We start from the raw sequence: 23,328 nt of genomic DNA on the forward strand, positions 1-23,328 counted from the left end.
CAGCCCATACGACTGTGCCCTAAAACAGCTACTCACCAGCAAATGGCAGTTAGTGGCATATTGCCTGTGAACATGGACGGTCCATAAGCCATCTTGAGTAACAGAGACTGAAAGATCTATGTTCCAGGAATTTGTCTGATTACCTTATAAGAACATAAGCACAGACGCACAGTAGGATCCATCCATAATGATTTTTAGACAAGCAAATATATATTAAAAAGTGAGTACTTTATTCACATCTTTCACCACGCATGATTGTAATTAAGTTTCTTTTCTGGAGGCCAGTGATTCTGTAATTCAAGTAACCTTATAGGTTACATGCAAGGATGGACCCATTAAGACAATCAGCATTTGGTTCAGCTCAAACTGAAGGTTAAAAAAGAAAGTCCAATACCATTTTTAAAAGTCCTTATTAACACTCTTTTTGTAAACAAGGCTTCCAACTTTATAGACTTCCCCTTCTCACACTGAAAATGCCTCCACTTCTTTAAGAGTATTTGCAGAATACTTTCTTGCTCCAGAACCTTCAAAGAAACAGCAGCCATTTCCGGAGGAGGAGGCAGCACCCTTAAAGGAACAGTACATGGTACTGTGACCCAGCAGTAGCCACCATTTAGCACTATTATTATTCTTCCTTTCGCCTGATGGCTGGTGGTCCCATGAAGGCAGAGGCATACAGTTTGAGCCACGCATACATGATGCCCAGAGCACAATATACCGAGGTGAGCAACAAAGGGAGGAAGGGAAACTTTTGCATCCAGGTGATGAAAGGAAAAATGATTTCACAGAAGATTTCTAGCGGTGTAAGCCCAAGGAGGTAGATTGTTTCCAGCCAGTTAAGCAGAGATCCTTCTTTCCTGTGGACAGAGAAGGGAGTGGGGTGTTTAACATGATCACTTCATAGGTTATCACTTTAAGAAGTTGCTGTTTTCTAAGATCATTTCTGTGTTCTACAAAGGTGTGCAAATGTCTTACTGGGAATGCAGCAGTTTCTAAATACTAAGACTCATTAGGTGCCAAGATGGGCATAACATAGCAGCTCTCTGTTCCCGGGGGGTGGGGGTGGGGGGGAGAGATCAAGCAAGCTCTGTTAGGGTCACGGGTCACTTTAAAAAACGAGTTTAAAAAAACAGCCAGGGAGTGTCAAAGTCTTCCCCACTGGTCTGTTAACAACCAAGACGGAGCGGACCTAGTTCCTGTTCATTGCTGAATTTTTAGCTCATATATGGCAAGGTTGGGAGGCTGGTGGCTCTGGTTTGGCAGAGGTCCCATTCTGGGTTTTAGTTACAACCAGCCAGAAGTCTAATGGAGCTATCCAAGGTACTTGATCCATTTTGGAAATAGGGCCCAGCACCTTGGCCAGCTCCTTTTGCCATCTGGCTGGTTGTAAGTAAAACCCAAAATGGAATCTCTGCCCCACCGAAACTGGAGCCACCAGCCTCTCCTGGGCTCCAGGTATGTGCACTACCTGGGAAACACGCAATGTGCATGCAAAGCCAAATAAAGTATTCTGGCATCTCAAATGTCACCCATTTCAGGATCAAGAAGTGTCCCCCCCCCCCCCCCCGTTTTGTCCCTTCCTCTGGGACATCACGGAACTATTAGGTGGTATGGAAATGTGTCCTAGTAACACTTCCCTTGCTATGGCATGGTGGAAAAGATTCTGATCACAGCTCAGTCTGAGAGTTGAAAATGTATTTTCCCCCTGGTCAGACTGGCTAGGTCCTTGAGCTTTTTGTTTTTCATATGCCATGGCTCACCTGTCATATGGAACTATTTGCTCTAGAACCACCTTTCCAAGTTTACCCATCACATGGAATTAATCAGAGCCAGCTCACTGTCTTTTGCTCCCTTGTTAAACCTATAGTTAATTTTAACCAGCACCGTTTCCTTCCAATGGCATTAATACTTTTTTCTCTGTAATGCTGCAGAATAAAACCTTTGTACAAACACACACACACACACCTAGATTCAGACTGCAATCCTGTTCATATTTACCTCTGAGAAGACCCACTGAACAAAGCAAGACTTACTTCTGGGTAAATAGGCATATGACTGGGTTGTAAGTCTCTTTTGTAACCACTGGGTTCACGTACCTTCCAGCCCATGCAGCCTCATTAAGACTGCAATCCAATGCTGGGGAATGCTGGGAGTTGTGGGACTTTTTTTCCCATCTAAACATGCATAAGGTTGCATCTTAACATTGCAATCCTACACACACTTACTGACGAGTAAGCCCCACTGAAGGGAGTGGGACCTACCTGTGAAAAGAACATGCATAAGACTGAAGTGCACACCAGAAATCTTCTGTATGCATACTTGGGAGTAAGTCCTTTTGAACTCAGTGGGGTTTCTCAATAAACATCCACAGGACTGGACTGCACAGTATGCATAACCTGGTCCTCCTAGCAATCTAAAGTAGAATTTGCTCTTTATTTGCCTAGCAAATGCTTGTTCAGTCATTACCTGAATACAGCCTTCAGCGCAGAGAAGCTGTACACCGTGAAGAGCAGCATGAGCAGTATTTTAATTGGCAGTTCTGAAACACAAGGAAAGGTTGGCAAACTTTGTATGCATCTGCTTCTGATTTGTATATGACAAAAGACATAGTTTTGAAGAAAAAGCATGCTTTCTTTGTTCCCACTGGATGGCCCCAAGCCAGTAGCTCTCCCAGCTTAAACAACCTCACAGCATCGTTGTTAGAACAAGACAGGATAGCCCCATGCATGTAGCCCCAAGAGGACTAGAGGAATGATGGCACACAAATGAAGAAAATAGCCACACCTAGTGCCAGCCCAACATTTTTTGCTGCCTGAGACAAAGCCTGAATGTCTCTTTGCCAGCCCTTACCCACCCCAGGGCTCACACTTCTAAAATCTTTTTGCTGTACAATTCACACTGCTGCTCCAGTTCCTGCCTTCATCTGTCCTCTGTTTCCCAAGACTGCAATCCTATGCATACTTACTTGGGAGTAAGTCCCACTGAGCTCAATGGAACATATTGCTGAGTAGACCCAGATAGGATTGCTCTGCATGGCCCAACCATCTCCCCCACTACCCAACTTGGCAATACCTGCTTAGGAGCAGAGAACACCTGAAGCTGTGAAGTGAAGGAAGGAAAGGAGAAAGACCAGAAATGGGGTGTGCTGGCGGGAGAGAAGGGAAGGATGAGGAAAGAGGAAGAGAGAGGGCAAAAGGAAAGGAAAACAGAAGGAAAATAAAGGGGTACAATAAGGACAGAAAGCAATGGATAGGGAAACGAAGAAAGCCCCTGCTGAAAAACCAGATACAGCAAAAATGGGAAGGAAAGGAATACAAAACAAAGGCTTGAATGTAGCAGGAGGAACCCTGCTGGCAAAGGAACTGCCTGCTGCTGCACTCTGCCTGCCTCCCCTTAAACAGTCATACCATTTCACATAACAACAAGTTGCATCACCAGCTTGGACAGCACAGGGGCAGGGAGCTGGGTTTTGTTGCTGCTCCTGTAACACACTGCCTGAATAAACCAGTTCACTTTGCTAAATTATGTGGCCGGCCTTGGTCCTAGCAAGCTTGTACTTTACACTGACTGGCAGTGGGTAGGAATGGTGTTGCGGCCCAATCAAAACACAGCAGGCAGGTAGTGTGTATAACTCCCACTGAAATCAGTACTGTTGAATTTTGTGTATGGGAGCGACCTACCTTTCTTTAAATGCTCACATGGTACTGACCCAAGCAAAAACAAATCTGCAGTGTGAGTGCCTAACCCATACTTTTCCTCGCAGTAGGTTCTGGGTACTCAACACAGTCCAGCTATCTACATTCAGATGTCATGTTTCAAGAGTATAATCACTACGACATAGCATCAAACTGCTGCCCTCCGGCTGACCTCAAAAAGCCAAGATGTATTTTAGAAAGGTAAGGTAAGAAATGGGACAGAGGAGTCTTACCTGGCGCTGTGAACAGCAAAGGAAAGAGCGAAAGATGCCCTGTTGTAGACAGAACCAGATATATGCCAGCATCTCTTGATCTCTCCACAGACAGCAAACTAAAAACAAACAAGACTTTTTGGAAAACAGCCATTTTTGAACTCTTCAATAAAGCGATCTTTGTCTTCCAGTCTTCTCTCAATACTGCCACCCCTACTCAGCCCCGCTGACAGCCCAATCCTATGCATGTTTATACAGAAGTAAGCCCATTGAGTTGAATTGGCCTTACTCTCAGGAAAGCATATATAGGATTGCAGCCTCACCCACTATTTGCAGCAGTAGCTTGACTCTTCCTGCAGTAGCAGAGAACAAGTCAGTCATAGCTTCGGCTATTGGGTGGTATAGAAACGTAATAAATAAATAAATACCTTCAAAGCAACTTCACTGCTGCTGCAAGAAGCTGTTTTACACCCTATGTGTATCAACAAGAGTATCACAGAAAGAGTGGAAATATACACTACATGGTCCAAATATCCTCTGTTAAGGTAAGTTCTGTGTAGAATAAGAAATCTACTCCAAGAAAGAGGATGACTTGGCTCTCAGGATCCCATGGAAATGATCCAGTCCCATGCTCCTATTACATCATTTGTAATGTGATTTTTCTGGCTTTGCGTGGCCAGCCTTGCTATGGCCCAGAAAGGGTTCTTGCTTGGGGTGGTGCTAAATGCAATCGGAGCCCCTTTCCAGCTCTCGTACCTCAAAGGAAGAATGGCGAGGAGTATTGCTTTCTCGTGAACATGCCACCCGAACATGAAGGAGCTCAATGCGCAGAGAACCAAGCATCGCAGGAAGCCTCTGGGCCCTTGGGGTTTAAACCAAAGACAGAAAACAGAGGGCTAGAAACAACAGGCAGAAACAAAGCTTCAGTGGGCATTTCGGCATCAGGAGCGCAAACTATCATTCGACAGGAACTTCCCATTTCTGTTATGCAAAAGAGAAGTAGCTGCTGACCTTTGGCTTTTATTAAGCTGCTTTGAAGCGCCAGAGAAAGTTACTTGCTTTCCAGAGATTCTAGGCATATCTGCACCACACACCAGTTTAGCTGGCATGGCTCCCAACCAAGGAACTCTGGGAATTGTAGTTTTAAGAGTGTGCCAAAAATACAAAGTTAATCTTGTACCCCATTGGTCTTGAACTAGTTGACTGCACCAATGGTGGCACAACCATCTTTTGAAAAGAGAGAGAAAGGGAGACAGACATACAGAGTGAAGTTTAAACTAACATGTAAGATAAACAATTAAGCTGGGACTCATGTTGAAGGCTGGGTTAATGGTGGCCGCTGGGTCTGAACAGTCTGCCCTAGCTACTTAAGAAAGCAAGAGCAGCCCTGCTGGACCGGACCAAGAGTCCATCAGCCCAGAATCAATGTTTTAGCACTTCCGGTTCAACCAGTCAAGTCAGTCTGTGCTAGTTCTGCACTGATCAACCCAGCAAGGGAGGAGTTGCCATCTTCAAACAGCTGCTGGACCTTTAAAAGGAGCCCAACACACAGAAATTTAGAAGATAAAGCTTTTCCCATTACTCTTTCTGTAGCTCAGGAAAATCTTAATCTGCTGAATTGCTGAATGTTAGGCTTCTGTAAAAGGTGGAGGGAGCAATCCTATGGCCACTAGTCAGCGGCTGGACAGCCATAGGATATGTGGGTTTCTGGCAACTGACCTCGGAGCCCATGCTCCACCGACCTTCCTCCACTTCCGCGCTGCCTCGCAGGCAGCACAGAGCAGCCTCGGGCTCAGAACAGGAGTGCGGAGCAGCCAAAACAGGGTGTTCCGGGGAGCGTTACAGGGCGGGGAAGGCGGAAATGCCTGTACGACACATCCTATGTGTCATCCGGCAGCCTCCTCCCCCACTCCGCCTTCCCATGGCTAGACAGCAGTGCTTCAATGGGGGGCCATTCATTTCAGTGAGTCAAAGTTTCCAGTGGACTGTGCCCACAGCAGTTAAAGACGTATCAATGCTCAATGGCTACAGGGATTTGAATTTACCAGCATAGAGATGGCAGTACAGAATAAAGCTGCCAATGGGGTCACTGAAGGAAGGACGGCATGTTGAAATTCCTGGACCAGCCCTCCAGTCATTGCAGCCTTGGGCATCTTTGCAGGGTCGAGAAATTCGTATTTCAGACCTGGAAGTTAAAATGAAGTTTGTTTAGGAGCACAGACACACAGTCAGTCAGTCAGTCTCCCTCCCTCTCTCTCTCACACACACACGCACACACACACACCTCTAGCAAAATATGTGCCCTTGGAAGCAAGTCCCATGGCTTGTTTCAATACTATTTATACCCAAGTAAATAAGCTTAGGATCACAGCCCCAGTTTGGTTTTTAAAGGGCATTTTATTAAAATTCCTAAGTAGACATGGCTGAGATTTTACACTCAGGCAAAATGATGGCAAGTTGTTTAGCATTAAGTTCACATCAGAAATCTTACAGCAGAAGTTAATTTGCATAAACATATCATATGCTATAGAAGCGCTTATAAATTTAAAGAGCTCCTCTCCAAGTTGAGAAGTTTGAGCCAGCCCTTGGAAAAATCATCTTGCTGTAGCAACTTCAATACTACATCTGTATTTTTTTCGTACTCCTCTTGTTTTCGACTCTTTAGTTTTAGGAAGCCACAATAACTAAGCATGTGGAAATCAGAAGAAACAATCCATCTTGCTTCCTAAGAATCTGTGGATTGTGCTAAGAGACCCATCTACATGTTGCCAACCCCATTTTAGTGAGCTGCAAACAGAGTTTTCTGAACCTTCAGTCCTACTGTTACATCCGATGTTTCTCAGAGACATGATATTGGATCTGACAAGTCAATCAATTGGTCCAATGAAATTGTCCTTATGTTTACATATTCCTATGCATAGTTTAAAAGATAAGAATGAAATTAATTCAGTGGGGCTGCTGTTTTGCTAGGCTGATCCGGGAACAGGCAATATGGTGCCCACCAGACATCTTTTTGGGACCCAAGCCCTCCCACTTAAAACCAAACCAAACCAAACCAAACCAAACCAGAAGTAACCAATTTTCTTACTAACAGCTGGGGTCACTTCAAAACAAAGTGACAGCCTCCAGCCACTGCCATCTTCATTTCCCGTTAACACCTTTCGGCCATGCATGAGGCTCAGGATACATTCTTAGGAAATGAAGATGGTGAGGGGATGCATGCCAATGCTTTCCTTTGCAGCATGTCCAGCCACCAAGAAAGAAAAAGAGACTCCTGTCATTTCTGTCTGAAAAGTGGGGAGAGGGGTAAAGAACGTGGTGGGGGCCAGGGAGAGCGGGGGCTAAGAAAGGCAGCAGTAAGCCAGCTGGAGGATCAGGGAGGGTTGTGTGCTTGTATGTATGTATGGATGGGGGCTGCATGTGTATGAGAAACAAAGAGGAAGAGAGAAAGGGTTTTGAGAGGTGGGGCTGGAGGGATCCTGAAAAGAGCGAGTGTGGGTTTTGTGTGTGCTTGCAGCGAGAAAGGAGGGATGTGTATGTATGTATTCATGATGGATACATGGTGTATGTGTGTGTGCGTGTGTGTGAGAGAGAGGGAGAGGATGAATGAATCTACAATAGATGGATTGAAGACATGGTGTGTGTGTGCATGTGGAGGGGGGGGGAGCTTGGGGTGTGTGTCTATAGGTGGTGATCCAGAGTAACAGCAAAAAAGATATGGGGGGAATGAGTTGGCTGGAAGAAGTGGGAGAGAAAAAGAAAGAGGAAAAGAGTTTGCCTTCTGTGAAATAGGTTCCTGTTGGTGCTGAAAATTGTGGGTTCAAAGGAGTTGCTTAGCGTTTTGTAGCTCAGATCTCATCTCTGCCTCATACTCAGTCTTTTGAGCAGGTTACGTGTCCTTTGTGACTAATCATGCCTCCCATGGCAGCCATTTTGTGGTGGTGTCCAGGACAGTTCCTCAAATTGCCAAATGCGCCCACAGGCCTAAAAAGGTTGCCTACACCTTTGCATGGTTTTATGTATTTATTTATTTGATTTGTACCTCGCTTTTCTACCAAAAAATGGCACTCAAAGTGGCTGATTGTCTCTTCTAGGCAAAGTTTTCTGAAAGGAAGCAAAATCTTGCAACAAGTATTTGCAGTTAATACATGCAGGATGAAGGTACCATACCAATAATTGAGAGAGCTTTATCTAGGATATTGTACACCGCCCAGAAGTTAGGAGCCCAGTATGCATGACAAAGACCTCTCTTGAAAGGGAAGAGGCGGGAAAGGACTTGAGGAAACTGCCCCTAAATAGAAGAAAAAAATGTTAACTTTTTTGTTAAGGGTTTTTGATTTATACTAAGAAATGAAACAAGGCGGTATTGTTATGTTTACAGCCTAATAGGATTTCGATTCTGCTTTTATTGCTCATGCTTTGCTCTGTTTTAGGTTTTGTTTGGTTATAATGATTTTAAATTGTTGTATGCTGCTTTGGGAGACTTTGAATGGAAAAGAAATCTATAAATTAAAATATAAATAATAGAAAAACTAACTAAAGAATGTTTCCCACATTAAGATTTCCACTGATGTGCTGCTCTGAATTACTCTCATGATCAAGAGCCAATTTAGAGCACATGGTACATGGGGTGAGGTGGGGTGTAGGGATTTCTGATTTGGAAGCATGCTTTCATCAACTCCTTATATGTCACAGAGAAAAGTAGTTCCTTGGAAGGTTTCCCTGATGGTTTAAACTTTTCATCTGCAGAGAGACGTTGATGTGCAGACACTTTCAAACAAGTAATCGTCCATCCTTTCCCATTCTCAGGTGGTACAGGCACAAAAGGCGTGTACTATGGTCTTCCTAAATGGCTAAATCAATTCTTAAGACGGTAACTTGGTGAGGGATTTATCCTCACATAGGGTCGTGAATCAGACACAATCAGACTGAACCATTCTCTGCCCCCACGCCTGCCAGCCTCAAACTCTCAACATATGTCTTGACTTGTAAAGCAGACACACACGTTTATACATTCCATAAAATGCCCTTTTCCACTTGACAACTTGGCTCATGGAAATAATTTGTAAAGAACACCCTGCATACAATCATCATTTGGGAAGCAGCAGCCTTAAGAAGCTACATAAATGTGGTTGTTTAAGGAAGATCAAGGGTCCTGACTTACCCAAGCAATGAACGGTCCCAATGAAAGTGCAGAAACAAGGCAAACAATTAAGCCCAGGGCAGTTAAGCGAAGAAAGCTGAAGCTACGCCACCGGATGGATCCATCTAGAGAAAATGAGATATTACAATTAATACAGATGCTGATGCGTGGAAGAAACAAGAAATGCTTCAGCAGCGTAGCTTAATTTTCTTCTAGCTATAAAAAGGATCCACATACTAATCTGGCCTATCACTATCCATCCGGGGTAGCCAAGTGATTGCCATAGGCTGCCCCTTTATGTAATGGTCCCTGTGTTCTGGAAACCCAGACAAGTTTGTGTATAATTTTGCAGGAATATATACATGCATTATGTATGGCAGGCAAAGACTGCTTTATTTAAGAAGGCCTTTAGCCTCTAAGTGGGTCTGGTGGCTTGGGTGCTGTTTTTAATAATATGTTTTCTGTAACTATTATGTTTTTATTGTCTTGTTTTATTGTTTACATTGGTTCTGTAAGCTGCCTTGAGTGCCACTTTTTGATAGAAAGGCAGGGTACAAATAAAGTTCATAAATAAATTATTAAAGTCAACCACAACAACCTGAAACCCATGACCTCCTCTAGTTATACAAAAAAGTACCTAAGTTATGCAAAACAAGCTATTATATGCGTTTTAATTTTTTGTGGTATGTTTACAGGAAATCATGGGATTCAGGTTGCTATGGCTTTTTTTCCCTGTAAAGCAGTTCCTAGTCCTTAAGGCTGCAAAGACCAACTTGAACATTTATGGGCAATGCCTTGGAGGCCAACTGCCAATGTCAAACCCTCCCCCAGTCCTGGAATCAACAACATGCCTGGATTATTTGCAGTGAAGCAGTAGGATCGGAGTAGGTACATGCCATATGCTGGGGCGACATAGAGGTTGATATGCTTGAAATGCAAGAGGACGGCAAAGAGAAAAGCTCCTTCTAAGTGCCTTTTCTGAAAGGAAGTGGGGATGGGGAAGAGAAAGGTCAGGTGGTTATTCAAGAGAATAAAGCATCAAAAGCCTATATAAAGGCATGCAGACCAAGAGCTGGATGAGATGTCTAGAAAACAAGCCTCAACAGTGACTTCTAGTCCCCTTGTCTTGGTACTTGGGTAACAAAGCAGGTGTAGAAAGCTCGCAAAGTGGGTGCTTTGAAACATGCAGAAACCTCCTGTGTTTCAGTGGAGGGTTCAGTGTGCACAGCCTATGCTTGACTCATGCTTGCTACCATAGGATGAGGATAAGCAAGAATGTCCAAAGAATCATAGGAACACATGAAGCTGCCTTATACGGATTCTGACCACTTGTCTCTGTTCTGTATTATCTCCGCTGACTGACAGAAGCTCTCCAAGACCTGGCACAGCAGGGCACTTTCCCAGTCCATTCCTTGAGATCCTCTTAACTGGAGATGTCAAGGATTGAAGCTGGGCTCTTCTGTATGTACAGCATGCACTCTACCACTGAGTTATAGCTCCCAGCCTCCGCACAGGATGGGGTCCTAGCATGCACATTCTGTGTGCTGGATAAACATATATAGATTCACCCTTTAGAAAACAAAACCAAAAAACTCTTTCTGGTCACACCCAGAGGGAGACCCGCTGAGAGAGAACACAATTATTCAAGCCCATGAGGTGCTAGTGAATCAGAGCATTTTTGCTCCAGATCGAGTACCCAGGACCTTGGAGCAGCTTTGTAAAATAGGCACCTGCCAAGCCAACTGGTAGGGCTATTTTTTGTAGAGAAGATTTATTAACAGCATTTTTATACTACTCATTTACAATATGTTCTCGGGGTGTTGTATAGAAGAAACACACACCATTAAATATAAACATGAAGAACATCATGCTAAAAAGTAGTTAAAATAACATCAAAATAAAAACTAGCAACTGAAATGCCCAAGGTCTAAAAAGTAATAACATGTTTTTAAAATGGAAAAGCCTGAGGAAAGGAAAAAAGACTTTATTTATTGCAGAAAATACCACAAAACAGGCACCAGACAAGCCTCCCTTGGGAAGGCATTTCACAAACAGGGAGCCACCACTGAAAAAGCTCTCTTCTTAGTAGCCACCCACTTCACCTCATTTGGTGGGGTCACTCAGAAAAGGGTCTCTGAAGATGACTGTAGGGTCTGGGCAAGTATGTATGGGAGGAGTCTATCTCCTTTCCCAGGCTGTTGATGTACCACAAATGACTTATCTTGGTATGGACTAGCAGGTTAACTAATAAAAAAACATACATTGTTCTCTTTGATGTAAGTTTCTATAGGATTTACTTTTACTGTTTTTTCTTGGAAAATAATTAAACACACACACAATGGATTGTCACCCACAATGGGCAAATTCATTTGACTAAATTGGCATGTTGAGAATGCGGCTTCAAAGGACGTGTGCAGAGTTCAGCACATGGTGGAACGACTCTGTACATGCATACAGTTGCACATGCACATAACAAGCCACACTCTCAACACCCCAATGTTATGGTTGTGGGGAACTGGTTTGGCATCAGCATACTTTTAAACACTGCAAAGAGAGAAAGAAGCAAGGAACAAACAAGGCCATGGGTCCTGCGGCCACCCCCCTATCCATATTTACCCCAACACACATTTACCCATAATCAGGATTTCCATTTAAACCAGGATAGTTTAAAGGTTGTCCCTTGGTTAAGTGGGAACTCTCATTAACCTACAACAGGGGTAGAGCATGGTTTACACCTTCTGAAATTTTATGCGTTACCTGGAATAGTCGTGCAATGGAAAGAAGCATGAATCCAAACAGGAAGCCATTGTACTGAAAGTGAATATCTGAGATCGAGTCAAGGAAGGATTTACATTCTAGAAACTACCATAATCAAGGCAACTTTTTAAACATTATTCCTTCAATATGGCTTCCAAATTATATGACTAGTCATAAATCTAACCAGTAACAAGTTCAGTAGATCCAGTTCTCATTAGAACGGATTTTCCACCTATTCTTGCATTTCGTTAGGACAATCTGACCCAATTTCCTGAACTGGAAGGATACGGTCCACAATTAAGAGGCCAAAATTCCATAAGAGGAGAACTGAAAGAACAAAGGGAGGGTTCTCCAGAGGCTCTTTTCCACCTCGCTTTCCATTTACACATGTACAGCATCTGAACAGAACAGTAACTAAGAGATAAAATCTTAGCAATGTCATCTTATTCTTCTATGCGCATGCTAACTGGCATCAGTTGTTGTGTGGGAAAGGAGTGAGGGAGGCAGGAGCAGTCAAAGGGACCATCAGGGCCTGCTCCAATTGGACTGCCCCCCCGCACCTCCCACCAGATGAGTGGGGAATCAGGGCCATTCCACCAGCTACACTAAAAGTCTACTTAATACTTTCCTCTTCCTGTCCCATCACTTTTTCTTTGTGTGTCATGTCTTTTTAGATTGTAAACTTGTGTTGTAAAGCTGTCTTGTTTTGGTGACTGATTGTAATCTGCTCCAAGAGCACTTTTTGGCTGAGGAGTGGGGTAAAAATACTTTAAATACATTTTATCTTCACTTTCATCTATTCCCAAAAGAGACCCTTCAATACTTAATGTATTGATTTCAACAAAAGGGCAGAGACCAAGGCAACTCAATTAATTTTCCCCGCTTCTTCCTCGCTTCTCCCCCTCCCCTGACAACAAGTTGTGCCCCAATAAGGGTGCACTGACATACTCGCGAACTGCATAGATGAAGAGCACATCTGTAAAAATGACCGAAAGCCTTTGGAAAAGAATGGTCGCAGGGCTGGAATAGTTGAGGTTTTGGACCACCAGCATCTCTTTGTCAAAGTATTTGGCAACATGTGAAAGCACATATTCAAACCAAGCAAAAAAGGGAGGGTAGTCTATGGTCCACTCAGAGGTTGCCTGAAATTCAAAATATAGAACAAGAAGGCAGGAGTCAGTTACTGGATGATGTTAAGCTACGGCTGGTTCATACATGCACATTCATCCCTTGATGACTGCAACATCAAGCAATGGCTTGCCTGAGTGAGCAGGCTATCACAAAGCTAAGCCCACAGACATCACTTCCTTATTTTCCCTAAACCCTTTCAAGCACAATGGTTCTCAATGTAGCATTCAACATGCATGTGGGAACAGGATGAAAAGCAATAGCTCAGCAGTACAGCACATGCTTTACATGCAGGCGTTCCAGGGTTCAATTATGAGCATCTCTAGTTAGAAAAATCTCAGGGTGGTGGGCAATGGGAGAGGCCCCCTCATCAGCCAGAGAGGGGAACTGAACAGATTTTTCACTGTTTGGGGGTATTAGTGCTCTGCCCTTCTCATGAATAGCAGAAGTAGGAAAAATTATGCAAAATAAGCAAGGATATCCAAGTGTGTTCTTGATATGCATGATTTACACAGATCAGAGAGTTCGGCTTTTGTGGGTGTAGAATTTGGGTTATGTTAGCACAAAATTCTGGTCTAGTAGATAGAGTACTGGCTTGGACTTAGGAAGCCTGGGTTCAAAAACAACCTCAACTGTGACCTTAGGAAATGTACTGCCCTCATTACTTATGATGGTATAGGAGAGGTGTGACTCCCTCCCAGCCACATAGATATAGTCACATATAAGCCCAGTGCTTTACACAAACATGCTTTCAAGTGGAAGCCCAGTGCTTCCCCTCAAAAAAAGGTAGAAGAATCCCAGTGTCTCCCAGCTACGATGAGGACTAGAAGCTAGCTACTTTTAAAAGTGAACGCTCGGAATACACGACGACGCAGGAGCTTAGCAGATTCTATATTAGGTGTCACATTCTGCTACTAGAAAGTTAAGAGTCTGAACTTATCACAACACTGAGCAGATATCAAGGTGTTTCTTTTTAAAAATGTGCAAAGGGGAACGATCTGGATCAGTTGGCTGTTCTAAACCAGACAGAGTCCTTCACTTTACTCTAGGAAGGCTGAAAGTGCAGACAAAAGACATTTCATTTGCCCGCATTGGAGGTCCATTCAGCTTCCAATAACAATGAGTAGACATCTAAGGGTTCTTGAGTTGCCTATGGCAAGCAAGTATCCTGGGTGACCAGGCACCCTCTGAATGAGTGTAGCTCCTGACTTGCAGCTCCTCCCCACTACCACCAAAACAGCTGATGCGCAACATACTTGTAGGTCAGCAGGGACAGAGCCACCATGTTTAAGGCAGGGCGAGGCTATGGTGGCTGCATGCATAGAACCATCCCTGCTGCCAGTTCCAACCCTGGATAGGCACCCCTGCTTAGCTTCACTGTTGCAGTGGGATAGAGAAGGTAGCTTCTGATGACAGTAGCATGGTGGGGGGCAGGAAGAAGAGGAGTAGCAGGATGGGTGACCAATCCTAAATAAATTGTTTGCAAACCTAAGAGCATTTTTAAACAAGGATTTGAGGTTCGTTCAGCACACCCAGTCCCTGCAGGACTCTTACACAACTCATGGCGAACATCCCTGCATGACAGGAGCAGGGAGTCATGGACTGCGCATGAGGAACACAGTCTGTTTAAAAAGCACATCTGTATGCAAACCTCCGCAGGACATTGTACCTCACTGTTCTAAGAACCAATGGAGCATCTGTGCAAAGCAGCAAGACCGACATACTTACCTCATAATACCACTGGGAGACTGGTAAGCTGTGGGTGATGGCAAGCCAGTTCCTATGCACTTCAAAATCTGTGGAATGACTACAAGAAGTTAACTGTTAGTACCCAGATACAAGGATGTCACACTGAAGAGATCTTTTGCTCTGTAGTTTACTGTGAAATAGCAGACAAGCAAGAACTGATAAGCAGCTCTGTGCTATGCTACTAACAAAAGACATAATTTCAGCAGTTGTGCTCACACATTAACCCAATTATCACAACTGTGGGATGCACAGAGAGTGATTATGTGTGTGATGCTTCCATGTACTATGCCTTTGCTACAGGTAGTTCCATTTCCTAATTCCATAAACAGAAATTGCCTTTGCTGAGTTCAAAAACGTGTTTTAGCAATTCGATTATCATCACATTTGAGCACTTTTCCAATTTTAAAAACCAGATGCTGCAAGTGCCAATTTCCCTCTTCTACGTAAACTATTAATGGTAGAGGGGCCCTGTCATATACCACCAAGCTGCAGGGCCATTCTATAGTCTCTGCCTCTTCTTTGCAATCGCATTTTCAGAAGGCCTGCCACATAAACAAGCCTACAGGTGGAACTGATGCATGGATGTCACTGTTATCACACACAGTGGGAGGCAACCGCTACTGTGTTATGCTGAATTTTGAGAGTAGACTTCAGTTAGCTGTCCACTTGCAATTGGCCTGAAAAAGCTCATTGTAATTGCTCTTGCTATCAGAACGCTTTCCATACACATCAGTTCTTGCCCTGACCACATCTTGCAATAATAAGACTGATAACAAAAGCTAAGGGAAAATTGAAAATGTGCCAATTTCCCAAGAAAAAGCAACATATTTCAAGTACTTTGACAAAACTCATTTCTCCTGCATTATTAAACCTAATGGGTGCTTTCTGGAATTGTCGTAGTGCAGAGTTTTCCATGTATTGAAAGTTCATTTCCAATGGACATGAACCAAGAACAATTTGCATGCCTTCTAGAACTCCCAGTGGCCACCTCAATAGTGGTTGAATTCTTTTCCCCAGGAGACACAGCAAAGCCCGAACTTGAGCATTTTCTGGAACTATTGTAAGACTTTTTAAAGCTTAAGTTGGTTTTTCAGTTTATATATTTTACATACAGGTTTGCTTTATGTCCTGTGACACAGCGGCAATAGAGTCCATCTCTTCCACCCTCCCTTTCTGTTTTTTTCCTGGTGGTTGGGAGCACGCCCAAGTGAAGTGCTTGCCTCCAGCCACCCCATATCTTTACTTCCTTTGAACGTTTCTGGATCTACACAGGACCCAAAGGCATTCAGGAGAATCAGGATGGCAGGCAGCGGGAGCCCAGCACTTCACGTTGAAGTGCTCCCGATCACCAGGGGAGGAGAGGGGAAATAATTATAAGAAATCACAGGTAATAATTAAAATAAGTCAGCAGGGGGAGCTCCTGCTAGCTCAGTGACAGAATCATGTTGCCAACTGCTGGAGGACACAACACTGCCCTAAATGAATGGTCTGACCAGGTATAAGGCAGCTTCCTATGTAGGATATCCTACCTCAGGACAGGACCGCAATAATCCTTGGGATAACATGAACCCCAAAAGTTCTATGGAACAACCACACCAAGAAGTTAGAACTGGACAGCAAAAGGCAATAAGGCTGTTATTTCATACTGTTTAACTTCAGGCAGCCATTTCGATTTTGGCCAAGTCACAAAGTAATTCCTGCATACATGGGCCACAGCTAGGTAGGGCAACAGCTCTGCTACCCAGGTCTCAGCTAGGGACAGGCAACCACAGTTGCAGCAAGGGCTGCCAAAGGACCTAAACACAGAGTTCTGGAATTGTAGTTGTCATTTCTGCTCAAACGTTTACGGTGTGTGTGTGTGTGTGTGTGTGTGTGTACGTACAGGTTTTTAAGTCTGTCCAGGGCACAGAATTGTTTAGCTGAGGGCATATTCTAGAGTGGACAGCCAATTCACATGGACCGTCAGGCCTATGGGACACACCATGTCCTCATGTGCATTGAGAGGATATCCTGGAGCACATCCAAGGCTCCCACACTGCTGTATATTGTAGAAGCTGATCAGCAGAGGTGGGCAACCTGGTTTTGAGAGAATTGTCTGCCATCATCATTACTGATCTTCTCTTTGAGAAACCCCCAATAAGCTCCCCCCAAATCCCAGAGTCCCCACGAACACCAGCGCAAGAAAGACCAGGGCTCTCTGTGAGTAGAGGCAGCAGCAGATGGCAAGGAAAACCATCACTATGGCCTTTTCCACCTTCATGGCTTCTACCTGTCACAGCAGGTCATTTAAGAACCAAATACACCTTTCTAAAAAGTGTGGGAGGGGAGAGAGTCCAATTTTTTTTTTAAATTATACTTGTTACTTTCATTTTAGTTGTACATTTGAGGTCTGAGAGGTAAACAGGAGATGAACAGTATTGTGAGAGAGACTTATTTTGGGATTAAGGGACAAATGGATAGCAATTATTTTTAGTGTGCCTTGCTTTGTTTCTTCAACATTCAAAATAAGACGGGATAATGATGAAATTGTCATAAGTCACCCTCAATACTGCAGGATAGAATGTGGCATAAATATAATCTTTTGGTTAGCCACTTTGAATATGTTTTCTTAGAAATGATAAAAATCAATTAAAAAGTTAATCAAAAGTTAAGTAAAAGAGGAAATCTGGCAAATGTTGTAAGATCCAGAAGAATGTGCACTTAAAAAAACTGCTTCACAAATTTTCACATATTAAAAATCCAGGCACTTTGTCCTGACTTTAGGCAATTTTTGCATCAAAGCAAACCACAACATGGGAACCAGATTTTAAGGAAACAAGGGGGATCTGCAACAAAATGTTGCAGCTTGGAGAGCGCCGGCCGAAGGACAGATACTGAAGCTGAAACTCAAATATTTTGGCCACCTAATGCAAAGAGAAAACTCCCTGGAAAAGACCCTGATGCTGGGAAAGACTAAAGGCAAAAGGAGAAGGGGACGGCAGAGGATGAGATGGCTAGATAGCATCGCTGATGCAATGAATATGGACTTGAGCATGCTCCAGAAGGCCTGGCGTGCTATGGTCCACGGGGTCACGAAGAGTCGGACACGACTGAACGACTGAACAACAACAACAATTCCACTTCAACGCCCCCCTGCCCCGATTATTTGCTTGCTACCACCAGTCAGCCTGCATTCAACAGCCACTGAGCATGCTCAGACCACACTGGACTATTTTTGGATTCCCCTTACACACACTTATGGCATTGTCTTTAGTTTTTATTTCTGCAAACCCTGTATTTCTTCCAAGCCTGCTGATAACTCTCTCTTATGCAATTTTTGGTTGCATAAGTGTTTGGACAATTGACTTTGTTATTAGTATATATGGTTAAAGAAAGACTGCCATGCATGTTCAGAAAAGAGATACTTTTTTAAAAAAAAGAGTGTTAAAATCCAATTTTGATAGGTGTGTTTATCTTAGTTGATTTGTTAGGTGCAGCTTCTCTGTTCTAAAAGAAAAGCTCATGATATGAGAGACTGCCTTTTTATTGGTTGAATTACATGGTTCTTCACATATTTTACTCTTTCCTTAGTCTGTACCCTATGCATTTTTACACTATATTCAATGGGGCTTACTTGCAGGTTGTTGTTGTTCAGTCGTTCAGTCGTGTCCGACTCTTCGTGACCCCATGGACCATAGCACGCCAGGCCTTCCTGTCCTGCACTTTCTCCCGGAGCGTGCTCAAGTCCATATTCATTGCATCAGTGATGCTATCTAGCCATCTCATCCTCTGCTATCCCCTTCTCCTTTTGCCCTCAAGTCCTTCTCAGCATCAGGGTCTTTTCCAGAAAGTTTTCTCTTTGCATTAGGTGGCCAAAATATTTGAGCTTCAGCTTCAGGATCTGTCCTTCCAATGAGCACTCAGGGTTGATTTCCTTTAGGATGGACTGATTTGACCTCCTTGCAGTCCAGGGCACTCGTAAGAGTCTTCTCCAGCACCACAGTTCGAAAGCATTGATTCTTCGGCGCTCAGCCTTCCTTATAGTCCAGCTCTCACAACCATACGTTACTACTGGGAAAACCATAGCTTTGATTAGATGGACCTTTGTCGGCAAGGTGATGTCTCTGCTTCTTACTATGCTGTCTAGGTTTGCCATAGCTTTCCTCCCAAGGAGCAAGCGTCTTTTAATTTCATGGCTACAGTCACCGTCTGCGGTGATCTTGGAGCACAAGAAAATAAAATCTGTCACTGCTTCCATTTCTTCCTCTTCCATATGCCAGGAAGTGATGGGGCCAGATGCCATGATCTTAGTTTTTTTAATGTTGAGTTTCAAACCAGCTTTTGCACTCTCCTCTTTCACCCTCAACAAGAGGCTCTTTAGATCCTCTTCACTTTCTGCCATTAGGGTAGTATCATCTGCGTATCTGAGGTTGTTGATAATTCTCACGGCAATCTTAATTCCGACCTGTGATTCATCCAACCCAGCGTTTCTCATGATGTACTCTGCATATAAGTTAAATAAGCAGGGCGACAATATGCAGCCTTGTCGTACTCCTTTCCCAGTTTTGAACCAATCGGTTGTTCCATGTCTGGTTCTTACTGTTGCTTCTTGACCCTCGTACAGGTTTCTCAGGAGACAGGTAAGGTGGTCTGGTACCCCCATCTCTTTCAGAATTTGCCAGAGTTAGTTGTGATCCACACAATCAAAGGCTTTAGCGTAGTCAATGAAGCAGAAATAGACGTTTTTCTGGAATTCTCTTGCTTTCTCCATGATCCAGCGAATGTTGGCGATTTGATCTCTAGTTCCTCTGCCTCTTCGAAACCCAGCTTGTACTTCCGGTAGTTCTCGGTTCACATACTGCTGAAGCCTAGCTTGTAGGATTTTGAGCATCACCTTTCTGGCATGTGAAAGGAGTGCAATTGAACGGTAGTTTGAACACTCTTTGGCATTGCCCTTCTTTGGAATTGGAATGTAAACTGACCTTTTCCAGTCTTGTGGCCACTGCTGAGTGTTCCAAATTTGTTGGCATATTGAGTGCAGCACTTTAACAGCATTGTCTTTTAGGATTTTAAATAGCTCAGCTGGAATACTGTCATCTCCGCTAGCTTTGTTGTTAGTCATGCTTCCTAAGGCCCACTTGACTTCGCTCTCGAGGATGTCTGGCTCAAGTTCAGGGACCACACTATCATGGCTATCAGGGACATTCAGATCTTTCCTGTATAGTTCTTCTGTGTATTCTTTCCACCTCTTCTTAATCTCATCTGCTTCTGTGAGGTCCCTGCCTTCTTTGTCCTTTATCATGCCCATCTTTGCACAAAACGTGCCCTTGAGATCTCCGATTTTCTTGAAGAGATCTCTAGTCTTTCCCATTCTGTTGTTTTCCTCGATTTCTTTGCATTGTTCATTTAAGAAGGCCTTCTTGTCTCTCCTTGCTATTCTCTGGAACTCTGCATTCAGTTGGATATATCTTCCCCTTTCTCCCTTGCTTTTCACTTCCCTTCTTTCCTCAGCTACTTGTAAAGCCTCATCAGACAGCCACTTGGCTTTCTTGCATTTCTTTTTCTTTGGGACGGATTTCGTTGCTGCCTCCTGAACAATGTTACGGACCTCCGTCCATAGTTCCTCAGGCACTCTGTCTATCAGGTCTAATCCCTGAAATCTATTCCTCACCTCCACTGTACATCCATAAGGGATATGATTTAGGGCATACCTGAACGGTTTAGTGGTTTTCCCTACATTCTTCAATTTAAGCTGAAATTTTGCAACAAGAAGCTCATGATCTGAGCCACAGTCAGCTCCAGGCCTTGTTTTGACTGACTGTATGGAGCTTCTCCATCTTTGGCTGCAAAGGACATAATCAGTCTGATTTCGATACTGACCATCTGGTGATGTCCATGTGTAGAGTCGCCTCTTGTGCTGTTGGAAAAGAGTGTTTGCTATGATCAGCGTGTTCTCTTGGCAAAACTCTATTAGCCTTTGTCCTGCTTCATTTTGTACACCAAGGCCATGCTTGCCTGTTATCCCGGTGATTTCTTGACTTCCTACTTTAGCATTCCAATCCCCTATGATAAAGAGGACATCTTTTTTTGGTGTTAGTTCTAGAAGGTGTTGTAGGTCTTCATAGAACCGATCAACCTCAGCTTCTTCGGCATCAGTGGTTGGGGCATAGACTTCAATTACTGTGATGTTGAATGGTTTGCCTTGGATTCGTACTGAGATCATTCTATCGTTTTTAAGATTGTACCCCAGTACTGCTTTTCCCACCCTTTTGTTGACTATGAGTGCTACTCCATTTCTTCTAAGGGATTCTTGCCCCCAGTAGTAGATATGATGGTCACCTGAATTAAATTCGCCCATGCTTGTCCATTTTAGTTCGCTGATTCCCAAGATGTCGATGTTCAGTCTTGCCATCTCATGTTTGACCACCTCCAGCTTACCTTGATTCATTGATCTTACATTCCAGGTTCCTAAACGATATTGTTCTTTACAGCATCGGATTGTCTTTTCACCACCAGACACATCCACAGCTGAGTGTCCTTTCGGTTTTGGCCCAGCTGCTTCGCTCTTGCTGGCGCTACTTGGAAATACCCTCTGCTCTTCCCCAGTAGTATATTGGACACCTTCTGATCTGAGGGGCTCATCTTCCGGCGTCATCTCTTTTAGCCTTGTGATACGTTCCATGGGGTTTTCTTGGCAAGAATACTGGAGTGGGTTGCCATTTCCTTCTCCAGTGGACCACATTTTGTCCGAACTCTCTGCCATGACCTGTCCGTCTTGGGTGGCCCTGCATGGCATAGCTTATGGCTTCACTGAGTTACGCAAGCCCCTTCGCCACAACAAGGCAGTGATCCATGAAGGGGTACTTGCAGGTAGCTGCCCATAAAACTGCAGCCAAATCCTGTGCATGGATACTTGAAAGTAAATGTCACCGGGTCTAATGGGACTTACTCTCAAAGATGTATGCATAGGACTGCAACCATACAGTGCCATCCTATATATAGGATATAGTATATATCTATACTATGCATTTTTAAAGTGTAAAAATGCATAGGGTATAGACTCTACTCAGAAGTAAGACCCTCCAATGTCAATGGGTCTCAGTCATTCCCAAAAAAGCATGCACCGAGCTAGTAATCCGAACCTACAACCTTATGCCCATTACTGCGGGAGTAAGTCTAATTGAACGCAATGGGGCTTACTCCTGAGTAGACCCGAATAGGCATGCAAAGTGAAAAGTGTGCAATTCACATAGAAGTTGTTCTTGCAACTATTCCCCTACATTTGCTGAACTTTTGCTCACAATGTACTTTCAAATGATAATTTTTTAAAGTTTCTCTAGAAGTTCTGCAACGTGACTCTTGACTTTTCCCCCCCAGGAAGCTCAGAAGAATGAATCCTACGAGGGTAGGGCAAAGAATGCAAGGCCGAGAGGGAAAGCACCGGTTAAAAAGAGCGGGGGGGGAGAGACATCCCGCAGGGAACAGCCGGAAAAGCAGAGGGGGGGAGAGCCCTACGGGAACAGCCGAGTCCGACCCCGCTTCCCGCTTCCCGCTTCCCGTCCCCTTTCTACCGGCCGGAAGGGAAATAACGAATCCGGATTCCTTACTAGGTCGGGATGAGAAGCAGTTTGAGCAGAGTGACCCCAAGGGCCAGAGGTAGGAACCAGCCGCCGCCTCCGTGCGCCGCCATGACAGGCCGCTTCGCTCCGGGTCCCTGACAGGCCCGGGGCCACTGCGCATGCGCCGCGGAAGGGCAGCGGCGGCCGCGCCGCTTTCTTTGACCGGCCTTCCGCGTCCACGCGCATGCGCGGGGAGTGACCGCGGGCGGGGCCGCTGTCGAGCGCTCGCGCCGGGCTTGCGCGCGGCTTCCCGTGTGGAGCGTTGCTGCCCTTTGCAGCCGGGTGTGTGTCACGCAGCCTGAGCCTAGGTGTGCTCAGTGGAAACAAGTAGTCCCACTGACGTCAGTGGGGGTTACTCCCAAGTAAGGGTGCACAGGACTGCAGCCATGCAGCCGGATTCAGTTGCAGCAGGTTTACTCACAGCAATCCCATGTGTCTGCTCAGAATTAAGCCCCCTTGAGTTCAATGGGACTCTCCCACCCACCCCTTGCCCCCCAGTAATTGTGCATAGGGATGCAGCCTTAGATCTGGTTAGCAGGTAAGAGCAACCCAGAGTATGGAAGGGAAATAGATGAATCACAGGTCGGAATTAAGATTGCCGGGAGAATTATCAACAACCTCAGATACGCAGATGATACCACCCTAATGGCAGGAAGCGAAGAGGATCTAAAGAGCCTCTTGTTGAGGGTGAAAGAGGAGAGTGCAAAAGCTGGTTTGAAACTCAACATTAAAAAAACCAAGATCATGGCATCTGGCCCCATCACTTCCTGGCATATAGAAGGGGAAGAAATGGAAGCAGTGGCAGATTTTATTCTCTTGGGCTCCAAGATCACCGCAGACGGTGACTGTAGCCATGAAATTAAAAGACGCTTGCTCCTTGGGAGGAAAGCTATGGCCAACCTAGACAGCATAGTAAGAAGCAGAGACATCACCTTGCCGACAAAGGTCCGTATAATCAGAGCAATGGTTTTCCCAGTAGTAATGTATGGCTGTGAGAGCTGGACTACAAGGAAGGCTGAGGAAGAATTGATGCTTTCGAACTGTGG

General features: G+C 44.4%; 1 protein-coding gene and 1 non-coding gene across 3 annotated transcripts; both read right to left on the reverse strand.

Moving 5' to 3' along the window:
• Nucleotides 1–209: 209 nt before the first annotated feature.
• On the reverse strand, nucleotides 210–22,433 carry ALG8 (ALG8 alpha-1,3-glucosyltransferase). 2 transcript variants are annotated; one of them, XM_084842488.1, is made up of 13 exons: nucleotides 22,271–22,433; nucleotides 14,664–14,731; nucleotides 12,756–12,949; nucleotides 12,096–12,205; nucleotides 11,808–11,875; nucleotides 9,902–10,028; nucleotides 9,072–9,175; nucleotides 8,078–8,198; nucleotides 5,953–6,092; nucleotides 4,664–4,803; nucleotides 3,929–4,026; nucleotides 2,467–2,539; nucleotides 210–857 (listed from the first exon to the last, which is right to left on the reverse strand). In XM_084842488.1, exons 1-13 carry the CDS (start codon nucleotides 22,401–22,403, stop codon nucleotides 626–628), a joined length of 1,608 nt encoding a protein of 535 aa, XP_084698614.1. In that variant the 5' UTR covers nucleotides 22,404–22,433; the 3' UTR covers nucleotides 210–625. The 2 variants fall into 2 exon arrangements, with proteins under 2 accessions (XP_084698614.1, XP_084698615.1); XM_084842489.1 differs by having other exon boundaries at nucleotides 14,664–14,742; nucleotides 22,271–22,394.
• Nucleotides 13,914–14,050, reverse strand: LOC146349339 (small Cajal body-specific RNA 3). Its single transcript, XR_014789742.1, has one exon.
• Nucleotides 22,434–23,328: the final 895 nt, after the last annotated feature.

The sequence above is a fragment of the Heloderma suspectum genome, chromosome 3 (assembly GCF_057233095.1).
Source record: "Heloderma suspectum isolate Gila_16-S chromosome 3, 16-S_ref, whole genome shotgun sequence".
Taxonomy (NCBI): domain Eukaryota; kingdom Metazoa; phylum Chordata; class Lepidosauria; order Squamata; family Helodermatidae; genus Heloderma; species Heloderma suspectum.

Excerpts from the sequence above, each read along its gene's own strand:
- ALG8 (XM_084842488.1), bottom strand. The coding sequence starts at position 22,403 with ATGCGCAGTGGCCCCGGGCCTGTCAGGGACCCGGAGCGAAGCGGCCTG. Across the intron at positions 12,206-12,755 it reads TTCATCTATGCAGTTCGCGA|ATGCTGTACATGTGTAAATG; the intron begins GTATGTCAGTGC and ends TGTTCTGTTCAG. Across the intron at positions 4,804-5,952 it reads GTACTGCCATCTCTATGCTG|CCCTCTGTTTTCTGTCTTTG; the intron begins GTAAATTCAAAT and ends TGTTGTTTCTAG.